At 37.8% G+C, this 13,418-nt stretch overlaps 2 protein-coding genes across 2 annotated transcripts; one reads left to right on the top strand and one right to left on the bottom strand.

The window, feature by feature from the left end:
- The first annotated feature begins 1,914 nt into the window (after positions 1–1,914).
- On the top strand, positions 1,915–3,118 carry LOC133742618 (B-box zinc finger protein 32-like). Its single transcript, XM_062170309.1, has one exon. It carries the CDS (start codon positions 2,134–2,136, stop codon positions 2,932–2,934), a length of 801 nt encoding a protein of 266 aa, XP_062026293.1. The 5' UTR covers positions 1,915–2,133; the 3' UTR covers positions 2,935–3,118.
- A 6,465-nt stretch (positions 3,119–9,583) lies between these two features.
- Positions 9,584–12,257, bottom strand: LOC133742609 (beta-glucuronosyltransferase GlcAT14C-like). Its single transcript, XM_062170302.1, has 4 exons — positions 11,359–12,257; positions 10,908–10,983; positions 10,686–10,813; positions 9,584–10,504 (listed from the first exon to the last, which is right to left on the bottom strand). Exons 1-4 carry the CDS (start codon positions 11,885–11,887, stop codon positions 9,951–9,953), a joined length of 1,287 nt encoding a protein of 428 aa, XP_062026286.1. The 5' UTR covers positions 11,888–12,257; the 3' UTR covers positions 9,584–9,950.
- Between the last annotated feature and the right edge of the window lie 1,161 nt (positions 12,258–13,418).

Raw genomic sequence — 13,418 nt, 5'->3', positions numbered from 1 at the left:
AAGTTTACGTCGATGAAACCTTCAGCACAGACCACGAGTGTGAGACCTCGCTAGCAAAGTGTCATGACTAGTTAAAATGCACAATTTGAATCTATTCCGACATGTACCTCAAACCTACATAATGATTGTATTTATAAAACAATCAATTATTTTACCGCATAATATTCTTATTATAAGTTAGAACATAATATCTTTTCAAAAAAAGTTAAAACACGATATTTTAGAAATTTAGATCCACTTTCTGGAAAGTGTTAATACGATAAATACATAATGTTTATAACATAATATATTTAGTATTTATTGTTTTAAATGTTCGGAATAATATCAAAGATAATTCATTTGCGTACTTGTATCAATAATAAAACTTACCTTTAGAAGAATTTTCCATTGTGGTGTGTGCCATTTAAATGATTATGGTTTAAATTAGAGATCAGAAAAAGAAAAAAAGTAAGAAAGCTCCGATCCAAGGAAGATGTGGCCCCACCCAAAATCATTCCAATCACGTCATGCTCGTTCACAACCACCGCTCGGTACTTCGTGGTTCTGCACCAGCCGTCAGCTCCGCCTTACGCGTGTCGCCCATGCAATGGGCCGCTGCCCGTGATTTACTTTTCTGCCATCAATTTGTGTGGCTAAAACCCTAACCCTAAAAGTCTATGTCCGCTCAGATTCCACCACGTCGCCGGACTCGGTTCTGTGGGCCCCCGTTTCTTTCGGAGCGTTCTTTACGCAAAGGAGTTCCTTCCCGCTAAAAAAAAAAAAAAAAAAGAATGATGGTGAGGGGTATATTTGGAAATCTGAGAAAATTCCAAAATTCCACGAGGCGTTCTGACACGTGTTGTTGGTTAATCTGGTGGTGGAGAATTTGTTGTTGCTGTTGTTGTGGTGGTGGGGTACTACTCTCCCACGGTTAGAGGAGCCCAGATATTTTCCGCGGCAAAACCACATATATCTTTTGATTATTGCACCTCCATGTTTACATTTCTCTTGTTTTCCCCTCTTCAAAATGTACTATTTGAATTCCTCCCCTTTTTTTTGCATCATAGTACTATTTTTATAATTTTAAATGTTTGTCTGACACAGTTGTTACGATTAAAATGTAAAATATGATTGAGTATATGTCAAAAAAAAATTGTATGTTATGTAATTCAATGTAACGTTTATGTCTTTAGAAATCAAGTGTGTTGTCGTAAATTGTGTATTGTCTTGTACTGTAGCGTTATGTCTCGAGACTTTCATCTAAATGTGTCAATGTCCAATACAATTTTCATTTTAATTGAAAAAAGTAACGTCTTTTACTTATTAATATGTCTGTTAATTGATCTACTACTGTTTGAAACAAGCACAATATGATCAACTTTTTCAAACATAGAAGATGCTGAGTTTAGGGAAAAATGTTCTTTTTCGTTATTAGTGTTACATATATAAAAAATTAACGATTCATATTTTGCATTGTATAGATAAACCATACTTCAATTGACATCCACAGAGATAGAGAGATAAAAGAAAGAAGAAAAAATACAAAAACATCCAGGGGACTTCCATAAAAATCCAAAAGTTCAGGGACTGAAGAATGCAAAAAACAAAAGGTAAGGATTTCTTTTGAAGTAGTTTCGAGTTTCGAGGCCAACGAGGTTTACGTGGACACAGAGACCGAGATCCGTGTCCGTTACACTAAAACCAAATCCCAAATTACACACAAACTCATTTAAATACCACCCATGCATTTCTCCACAGCCCTCCACTCAAAAAGAGTCAAAAACTATTTTCAAAAAAAAAAAAAAAGAGTCAAAAACAAGAAACCAAACACAAGGCTGGCTGCTCTCTCTCTCTCTACTTTGCTCATTTCCAACCATAAAAACTCTCTCATCAAAAAAAAAAAAACAAAACCATTAAAACTCAACTCCCCCCACACTCTCTCTCTCTCTCTCTCTCTCTCTTCTCTGTCACTCCTCCTCACCACCGCCTTTCTCTCTATTAAAACCCCCCCTTACCTTACACCTCTCCCTCCTTCAACCCTCTCATTCCATCTCCAACCACACAAACACACCACAACATTATTACTTCGTTTCTCTTCACCACAACAACATACACAGTTCATATCCTTCTCCAACTTGATAACATTCTCGAAAAATGAAGGATCGGATGTGCGAGCTCTGCAACCACCACGCCTCCCTCTACTGCGCCTCCGACTCCGCCTTCCTCTGCTTCCGCTGCGACTCTAGGGTTCACGGCGCCAACTTCCTCGTCGCTCGCCACGTCCGCCAGCCGCTCTGCTCCAATTGCAAAGCCCTCGCCGGAGACCCGATCTCCGGCGACGGCGTCCCCAATGCTCACTGGCTCTGCTCATCCTGCTCGCCGGAGTATTTCTCCGGAGACGACGAGGATTCGTTTTCGTCGTCGTCGTGCTCGGCATGCGTCTCCAGCACCGAATCATTGACCGGGACGACGGCGACGACGACAACAAAGGTTTGTCTGCAGAGATCGGGGAGCTCTGTAACGGGTGTTTCCGGCAAGTATTCGAACGTTCCGGCGAGATTCTCCTGTAGGTTTACGAAGAGGAGGGTGCAGAGAGCGCGAGCTGCGTCGACGAGTGCGGACGCCAGAGCGGAGGGTACTTTCGTAAATTGGTGCAAGAGGCTGGGGATGAGTGGTGATTCGGCGGTGGTGGTGTCGTCGGCTTTGCATGCTTTGGGCTTTTGTTTGGGCCGGCTGCCGGGCGTGCCGTTGAGAGTGTCGCTCGCGGCGTCGTTCTGGTTCGGGGTGAGACTCTGCGGGAACCGAGGGGTGTCGAGGTGTCAGAATCTGAGAAGGGTGGAGGAGATATCGGGAGTGCCGGCGAAGCTGATCCTGGCCGTTGATGCGAAGCTCGGACGAGAACTGAGAGTGAGGAGAGCGAGGCCTGAGCTAGAGGAGGGCTGGGCGGAGTGTTGATGAGTCTTGAGGTTTCGCACATGCGAGTGCATTGCAGTAGAAGAAGTGTGAAGTGTCCATTGTAGTAGATGATTACTTTGAATAGTCCATAGGTTTGGGTTTCAACGGAGGAAAGAAAAAAAAGATTGAATTAGATTTGTAATTTTACACTTATTGGTTTTTCAGTCTTTGCAAAATTATGGTCTATGGATTGTGCCTTTTTTGTGGTGTTTCTTAGCACCATTGAAACAATATAAAAGTAAAAAGTCTTGAAAACCGGTGGATCTTGGCCATAATTTTCATTTGGGTATTTAGTGGTTTAGACTAATCTAGGAGCTCTTGATCGTTCCACGGTTGTTAGTGCTCTAATGACCTTTCATCTACTTTTAAATAACTAGCAATACTGGAGAATCCATGGGACATTGGAAACACCGGATATAGGCTAGGGTTCTTATAGCCATAAAACTCATTAACGGTATTGTATATTGATTTGTTTGATTTTGATGCTTGATGCAATCTTCATCTCGATTTGAAAGATCATCGAGTCATAATTTAGGTAGGGTAGTAATAAGGGGACTCAAATAAGACTCAAGATTTGAGGCCTTAAATCTGTGCCATGCTAAAATTACTTTTATCATGTATTATAGACTTCTAACCAAGATGATTTACCAAATAAGTAATATAATTTGGAAAATATGAAATGATTTGCCGTTAAACAGGGCCTTCCATCTATGGTTGAGATCACAACTGTTAGGCCTTAATTAATAACGCCAACAATTATTTTCCAATGGGTATTTCAATGTACCAGCAAAAATCTTTTTACACCCATCCCTAACAAAATTAACCCAATTATTCCAATATCATCCTTTATTTGAAAGGAAAAAAAAAGTTTGCTGCATAGCCTGCACTTCATCGCTGAATTTCAGAATTTATCTATTAAACAAGAAACCAGATGAAGGTTCAATTTTCAGTTTCTAACTTTCTACTCCTATTATTCTATATAAGAGAAGATTTGGTTGGGCTTCTTATCTCTGTAATTTATATCTAGCAATGAGTATATCATCAATATTTACATATTCCTCCATTCTTCTTTGGAATGCATAAGCATCTAGTTCTTGGAAATTAATTCTAGTTCTCATATTGGAAGAGAAAAGAAATGGCTCGTATTGGGGGAAAGGGTAGTGGGGATACAAATGGCTGCAAGTTCTATGGGGAAGACGATGCACACTGCAAGTTCCTTTTTTTTTTTTTCCAGTTACTATTAGTTGTTTAATGAAAGGGGCAAATCTGGAAATTTGACAAATATTTGTTAGGGCTGGGTGTATAAAGATACTTGCTGGGTACATTTAGAAACACCCTTTTCCAATCTAGGTTTGAAGTTTACCCCATATATACTAATCCTAAACGCTGAAGATAAGCTAGTCCAAATATTTCCTTTTATGGGTCACTGTAACAGTGTAACTTGGAATTTTGATAATTCGTTAGTGTCAAGTTATGATCTGTTCGGTATACTATGTAAGAAAGGGTGACTACTCAGTCAGTAGTCGGAATACATTAATAGAACAGGTAAGATTGAACCATGTTCCATACTCTTTTTCCATAAATAAGAGAGATCAATTATTTCCCAGTACCATTTGGTCTAATGGTATTAGTGTTTACTTACTAAGTAGAATGTCCTTTATAAGTACTGCATTCTTAGTTGTAATATTATTAATTGTTTATTGACATTTTCACTAAAAAAGAAGAAGCCAATTTTCAATCATTTGTTCTTTTTTAGTATTTATATTATACATAGACAATTAGACATGCACGCGCGCGCGCGCACACACACACACACATCTCTGTGTGTGCTCTCGAGGGTGCGAGAGAACTTCCTCTCAAAAGAGAGTTTGAGGTCAGCGGCGACAACTTGGAATTTCTATTCTCCTCCGATCAAACTTACATGTGTGGCTCAGGGTTTGAGACTTTCCTCTTACTCTGGTCACGATGAGGAAGATGGTTAATTGTGTCTTTTTATAGCTGCATTTCCTTGCCCAAGAGGATGGCGACGAGGTTCCGAATGGGGCAGCATTGGCAGATCTAAGGTTGAAGGTTGATAGCAGTGACAGTGGCTTTCATCCTCCAATCTTCATGGGTTTTGACCCATCAGTTGTATTCCCCATTGATCTGAGTACATGGGTGGTTCCACGAGTCGCGGGTGGTGCTTCAATGGCTATTCCAGATCATAGGTTTGGCTTGCTTGAAGGAGTGTGATATCGACAAATTCTTAAAGTAAGGAGGTCATCTCTAGAACGGGCCTCTACACACACACACACACACACCTTTTCACGTATTATTTTTGAGAAACTGTGAGGAACAAATAAATCTAATAATTGAAATCAAAATTTTAATTTTTCAACAAGATGCTCTCTCTTTCTCCCTCGAGTGCAACCCTAAGGTCGTCACCATCGTTGATTGGCGGCGGCGCTACAAACTCCCTGACTCTCGACAGAGAGATTTCTCGGCTACGAAGTGGCCCTGTACCTTGGGTATGGAAGGATGGCTGCGCTGCTCTTTCTACTCATCTCCTTGATGGCCACGGCGGGATTCCACGGTGCTCTTCAAGTTTCGATCGGGTTCATCTCCTTGGGGGATCGAAACCTTAGATGATGGCCATCTGGGCCGTGATGGTGCGTTGCTCCTCGCCTTCAATCTTGCCAGTGACAAGCGGATTAGAGGCGACCGGTGACTGGGTTTGCTCGAGGCTGGCTCTGATGAGCGACAACGGTTTTGCAGGTTTGGGTCTCCTGTGTTTCCCTGCCGGCAAAGGTGGTGGCGGATTCATGACGGCGACATTTTGTGGTGGCGGCCTACCCATGATCACAACGACGGCAATACTGTGGGGGAGATCTTTTTCTCTTCTAGGGTTTGCTTCCGTGGGCTTGTTTGGGCATGGCAATGGGATACGTAGTCATTCTGGGCTTTGGAATGGAACAGGATCAGTTTGGGCTGTATGGATTAAATGGACTTCCTTGTGGGTGAAGGTGAATCAGAGGCTCTCTGTTTGGGAGGTCCTGATGAATGAAGATGGAGTGGATGGCGACAAGTCATCCTCTACTCCAAATGTTGCTTGATTTTTGCAAGGTCGCAAAGATCATGGTCTCTGAGGGTTTTTATCCTTGCTTCGGAGATCTTTTGGTCTTTGTTAGAAATAATGGTGCGTGAACTTTCTAAAAGGTGGGTGTACTGGGGGTATATTGGGTTCTTGTTCTTGTTTTAGAATAGGAGTCTCAGGGTACTCTGAGAAACGATTCTTTCTGTCGGCCCCATAGGGGTGTTTCGTTTTTGTACTGCTTGCTGAATCAATATAATGGGCTGACCTCTTTCAATAAAAAAAAAAAAAAAAAAAAATCTAATAATTGAAAACAAATCCATAGTTTTAATATATTATAATTTTATTAGCTGTTATATATTTATGTGTTTTAATCTCAACTCTTAAAATTAAATCTAATAATGTGTGTGTGTGTGTATTGTATTGTTCTTAAGTGTTACAGCTTGACTGACTTATATTTCATGATAAAAGTTAGCAAGTACTATTGCCTAATTTATTTCCAACGTCAAAAAATTGGCCCGTGAATCCGTGATACTATATATTGTTTTTCAAAGAAAATATGACTCTCATTTATCTAGCTATATACATTTACAATATGATTCCGTCACGCTCTTCTGTTCTAATCCAAGCAAATGTTTCTCATACGTACATATATAATCAAAGCCAATTTGACTACATGTACGACATATTTAGCATTTCTGCTTATAGAAGAAATAAGTTGTTCGATCATGCCCTCTATCATATTTAAGTCGATCGTATAAGATGTTTGGGGTAAAATGTCAAAAAAAAAAAAAAAAAATGTTTGGGGTAGGTGCAAGTTTGTTGACATTCCTCAAACATTGAACACTTCGCTTCGAAGTATCGATCAATCATTTCTCAGAAGTTAACTTACTCCTGGCCAAGTAAACTTGCAAATCTTGTCTGAGAAGCAAAGAAAAAAAAAATCTCCATAGCCAGTGTGGTGGTAAATTCGCCATGTATCATTATGTTAAGCAACCACAAGATCTGAGGATACTAAATTGGCGAGTTGGAGAAATAACGGGCTAGCTAGGTAGCTGGCTAGGTTCATAATTTGAGTATAAAGAAGGGTCACAATTATAGCTATGGTAGATATTTCTTGAAAAATAATGACAAATGTGAGGACCAAATTATATGATGCTTCTGAAAGTTAAGGCATTATTCAAAAGGGTTTGTGGTGGAGGAAGTAACAATTGTGGCTGCAGTTGGAAGTTGTTGCAAGAATCCAATGAAAAGAAAGAGTAGTGGACTTTTGTTTCATCACCTGAACCAGTAGTCATAATGTTGATGGATGATTTATTTTGTGGGCTTAATCTAGCATATAATTTATGGTTTTTCTTTCATAAAAAGCTAGTGGCATATAGAGCATCTTTATTTTGGAGATTCTCTATTTTAGTTTTTTAATTATTTTGGAGAACATATTTAGCTTTATATATATATATATTTTAGCAGCTGTATCAGACTTTGTGCATTTTTTTTTCCAACGTAGCCGGACTAATCACTGCATCGCAGACGCACGAACCTTGGTGTTTAATCAACCTAGGTCCCTCAAATCTGCTGGCCACGGGGTGGAGCTGGGATTCGAACGCTAGACCTAGGGGTTCCAGACTAGGCCGCTCGACCAACACACCACACCACGTGGTTGACTTTGTGCATCTTTAGCGATGCTAACTATTTTTGAGTCAAATTTTAGCTAAAGTAGCTAAAAAGTCATTTTGGTTAGCCACTTTAGAAATACGTCTGCATCAGTGATATCTATTTTAGCTAATTTTGAATTTATATTATTTTTTAAATGAAGATTAAATAGTTTAAATGATTTATAAATTACATATTACTGAAAATGAATGTTTTAAATCATAGAGTCTCATCTTGCTCTTTATATTTAGGAGCGAAATAGCTAAAAGTTATAATGGAGAGCCACTTAGGAGTCTGGTACAGCTGTTAAAATAGATTAAAAACTAAACATGCTCTCTAAAATAGCTAAGAACCCAAAATAGAGAGTCTGTTAAAAATGCTCTTATGGTTTAGGGTTTAGCTCTCCATTATAATTTTTAGCTATCTCGCTCAAAAATATAGAGAGCAAGATAATGCTCTCTATAATTTAATACATTCATTTTGAATTATTTTATGTAATTTATAAATACATTTAAACTATTTAATCTTCATCTGAAAAATAATATAAATTCAAAACTAGCTAAAATGAGGAGCATTTATGCAGACGTATTTCTAAAGTGGCTAGCGAAAATGACTTTTTAACTACTTTGACTAAAATTTGACTTAAAAATTGCTAGCATTACTAAAGATGCTTTGACTTAAGGTTCTCATATAATTACTCTTTCTATCTTTGAAGTACATAATCGAGTTCACACGAGGCCCTTAAAATTGAAGAAATCAGGCACTAAAATATCTCCAACGGAGTAGTTAAATTCAACTTTTAATTATATGTCATTAGTTCCATTTATAAATTATAGTCTTTTCGTATATAAAAAAAATTATATGTCATTAGTTAAATCAGTGCCAACGAATGAGGTATAGACCAAAGAGAAGGAATGTGATATCGACAAAGATAGCTGGTGGGGCCATGGTTAATAACAATGCCAATATGTGGAAAATATTTAGTCCATGGATGTTACTTTGTTCTCGGATTTCAAACTTAGCCATCAGCTAAATATAACTAGTTATTTTGTTCTCCTCTCTAGCTAAATATAACTAGGTTTTTTTTAACTAAAGTTAAATCTAGCTTTTATTTAGCTAGTCTATTGGAGATCAAACTTAGCCTAAAATTAGTTTTTTTTTTTTTTTTTTTGTAATAAGTATTCTGTTGGAGATGCCGCTAGAGAATCCTGTATAGCTAAAAAAAAATATTATAAATAATAATATGAGCGTGAGGATGAGCCTTCCAGCTTGACTGGGTTCCAAACCCCATTATTTTAAAAAAAAAAAGTTATATTTATCTCTCATCTTTTGTCCACATGTTAGTTTATGATTCAATAAAACATAATATATCATTTACAAATTAATAGCTACTGTTGCTGGAGCAACATTGTTATATTTCACAACTTTAGCTAAATTTAATTAAAAAGTAATTTATACTGTTAGAAATGCTTTACATAATGGGAGATTTTATTCACACATCTTCAATTACTCAATGCACATTCCTATTTTTTGAAAGTTTTTTTATTACTTTTACCCTATGACCAATTTTTAAAAAAGTAAAAAATAATAATTACATTCTAGATGCCAAAAATTTCAATTTGTTGTTCCCTTGATAAAATTCACAACACAATCCAATTCCTAAAAGCCTTGATTTATGCGCAGTGATGAATAAGATTGCAACAATGGCATAATAAAATAAAGGACATGTCATGTGGTTGGATATAATCATGATTTGTGAATGATAAATAATAGTTGATATAGAAGGTCGCTTGGATTCCTTTACATGGCTTCCAACAGATTTCATAGGAGGTGAGAGTCTTTCCAAATATGAACTCAAATTTGTTTAGTTTCATAAAGTAATAATCAGATTTTCCTCTCTTCGGTTACCTTTTATCTACTTAAATCATCAAAAATGTGAACCAAGATGATGAACATGAATACATGAAGTGGCTTTGTGAGAGATGACGATGAACTGGTTCATGGAAGAAGACGATGCATGAGGTGGTGGTTGAGGTGGATTTGCGGCAAAATAGGTAGTTTATGGGAAAAAATTAAGACCAAAAAAATTGGAATGTGCGATAAAATTTCTCTTACATAATTCTAAAAAATCAAAGATTATCATCCGTTTGCAAATTTATAGGCTAGCTTGAGTTTCCAATTTCAAAGGCTCAAAAGCAATTAAAAATGCGGTAAACCCATCACCATAATGTGGTATTAAAACTCATTAGGCAAAAAAATTTCTTCATGGTTGTAGAAAAGTTAATCTGTTTGATTACCAGTGTTCTTGGCAGTGACTGGTAGTGAATCTCCCTTCTACAACAAGATTGGTCAAGATTGCAGCAAGATTAATGCCACGAGAACCCGGGTTGACATTGTTAATGTTACCCCAGGTTGGACAGAGCTCTTCATGATCAGCTGTTGAATTCTCCACCCTCATACTTTTCCCTTCTCCAAGGCACCATTCTCCGGGCACCAACCCTTTGGGAGAGCGATTCAAAACGCTCTCATCGATCTTGTTTAGTACTTGATCACCTGCGTGAAACGGTCTTGCAAAAGCTGCTCCACTTGCTAGCATTCGATCATAGTGAGACATATTTAGGACTTGAGTTTCGCCGAATGCAGTTAAGTTCCAAACAATGAAGCTTAGATCATTGTCTACTAGAGAGTTTTGGAACTCGAGTGATGAGTTACAGATGATTGTGTGGAAGTAATAATGAAGAGGGTAAACCACATTGCTGAGGTACATCAGTAACGTTCTAGGAAAGTTGTCCCATCCTTGGATACAGTACTCCATGAAATCTCTAGTTAGAATCCCCCAAGGTGAACCTAATTCACAAAATTAGCTAGGCTATGTCAGGACAATGCTCTTTTCCTGTACTTCACAATCCCAAGAACATTCATGATACTGTTCCACACTTCATTACTATCTCCAAATTGTTTTTCGACACTGTAGATAGTTGGAATTATGAGATACATCCATTACTGGAATAAAGAAAGGGAAACTGACCTCCAAATACATCGAAAGCATCAGGGATTTCTCTTCTTTCATGTAAAGAATAGTTCAGTGGACTGACTGGAGTACTATTCTGAAGATGTAAAGTAGGATCTAGAACAATTTTTTCAATACGTTTCTGCCTGCACCCAATCAACTTCCATTTAGAGGTTTGGAAAAGGTAAATATTGACCAAAAGAACAAAATATTGGGAGATGTCTGAAGACTGTTACTTACTCTTTCCATCCAGTCTTGTTAGTAAAACGTATAAAATTGAGATTCCGTGGCAATGAAGTCAAAGCATGGAGCAGATCTGAACAAAAATGAGAAACCAGATGTTACCAAAGAAGGTGGTTTTCTAAACCAAAATCATGAAGTTCCAGAGTAATATATGCATTCTTTGAAACTCTATGGAAAAACAGGTGACAGGCTTATTGAAGCTGCTATGATAGAAGCTGAGATCTAATTGCGCAGTACTGACATTTTTAAGGATTTACATGATATTCTGTGCATGGAAAGTGATTAAGGATTCAGTGAGAAGCAAATTTGACTATTCTAAGCGAGAACAGATTCTCAAATTCTTAGACCTTTCAAGGCTTGGCTTGATTAGCATCAGGACATGTAATTAGAGTGACAGTGGAAATAATTTAATCATTTTTGAGCATAATTTTGATGTGATAGCACTTACCATCTTGAGGCATGAGGGGATAGTCAGAAGCGCTTAATGAGATGAACCAATCCCAATCTGCACTAAGCTTTAGAAGCAATGCTGCAGCGTGAAGTGTGGCAGCAAGAGAAGAGGAACCCATCTGGTTGATTCCATAACTTTGTCCAACAACGTTGACATTATCAAAGGCTCGAAACACCCTTTGGGATTGAACATAAAGAGCCAACTGCTCTCTTTCGTAATCTGATGAATCAGCATCAAGTTGCAGCAGATACTGGTTTCTTGGATGATATATTGCCTTCAACAGCCTTGGTATTTTCGCACCTTTCTCTCCTTTAGTACTGCTAATCCAATAAGCAATGACAGGAGGGTTGCCATCTCCTTTTAATGGGACCCTCTCTGAGATTTGGTACTTGTTGCCGACTCTACAGAACACACTTTGAGATGATATAGATAACGCTCCTAGCAACACTGAAGTAGCTGCAAGTACCAGAACCCATAGAGGAAAGCCTGAACACCAAGTAACAGTGTTTGAGCATGATTGTCTCATTCTGAAGCTCAGTGCTAATTGGGTGAAATGTTTCTAATATAATGTAAAAGCCTCAAACCTAATCCAAATCCCAAAATTAAGCACTGTATTGGGAAATTTTGAGTTCTTTCTAACTCCTAAGCCATTGACGCATAAAGGCTTCAAAACCAGTATAAGTTTGTGGAACTGATTTAAGTGCAACAAATACCAAAGATCGATGGCAGAGCTTTAACAGTACACTTGGAAACAGAAAAACTATATCTATGAACTTGAAACAAGACCTCAAATTTGGGGAAGAGTTTATGTGAATAAGGTTGGGAGATGTGCTTGTTGGACCAAAAAATAAAGAAGGGCAAGACATCTGTGAAAACCAGGTGAAAGTTTGATTGGCTTGAAAACAATGAGAGGTAGATCTTTTCAAAGTTAGAATAAGTTTCAAAAGAAGGAACTGATTCTTCATTCGGCAGGCCATTCGAAAGGGACTTGAAGAAAGAGAGAGAGATTAGGTAAGTATGATTAATCAAATTCTTGAAAATCTTTCAATATAATATGGAATTTAGGCTAGTGATCAGTTTTCAGTTTGTTAATTTAATTGGATTACAGAATAAAATATAACAACAAATTACATATAGAGCCAAGTTTGAACATGTTATTTGTAGTTTTAGGCAAAACAGGAACACTTTCAACTTAACTTACACATGGAACGAGGAGTACCATCATTTACTTGTTAGGCAGCATTATTATATCACCAGAGACACATTTCCTTTTCAACTCCTTAATTAGAAGCTGGTCTTGGAATAATCGTCCATTTTGGTCTCTTAACACCTGCATTTGGATAGACTGTTTAGGTCAAACTTGTTTGCGAGTGAAAGTTTGATTTTGGATATGTATTATGCAGCATAAAACAGAACTTAAAAGAGTGTCGACTGACTAAGCAAGGCCAATACCCAACTCTTAAGTAGTGAAAAAAAATCCTTTTATCTAGAGTTTAAACAATTATAGGAAACAAAAGCTTAAGAAGTCATATGAAATCCTTTAATAAGAAATTTTCATTTTAAGCACATGCAATTGAGAGAGGATTTGGATGTTCTTCCGCAATAGTCTTCACAATCATGTCCTGTAGCTTTGTTGCCTCTCTATCATTATGATTTTCTTCACCACATGAACAATCAAGTTCTTGAGAAAATGTAGTGTTTTTTCGGGTTTGTCATGTCAGCTTTCAAGTTGCTTACATTGCTGTCTTCTCCTGAAACTGACACATCTGATTTCCCGGTTGCACTAGCTCTTATTTCATATTCTCCTCTTGATCAACTCGTTGATCTTCACCGGTTGGTATAACTGCCAAAAGGTTCTCTCTCACTCCCATAAAGAGTCTCAAGGTTCTGACCTTCCTGAATTCCATCTGCATACACTGCTATACGTGGAGCCTTCATCTGCTCTCCACTAGTTTCAAGGTCTGCACATTCTTCTTGAGAGACCTATTCCCTTGAAGCTTCTCTACAATATATCCTTCTGAGTTAGCTCTATTCCTTGATGTATTTTCATCAAGTGA

The sequence above is a fragment of the Rosa rugosa genome, chromosome 1 (genome assembly GCF_958449725.1).
Source record: "Rosa rugosa chromosome 1, drRosRugo1.1, whole genome shotgun sequence".
Lineage (NCBI taxonomy): Eukaryota > Viridiplantae > Streptophyta > Magnoliopsida > Rosales > Rosaceae > Rosa > Rosa rugosa.
Note: the sequence above shows the minus strand (reverse complement) of the source record. Positions and strands in the feature narration are given on the sequence as shown.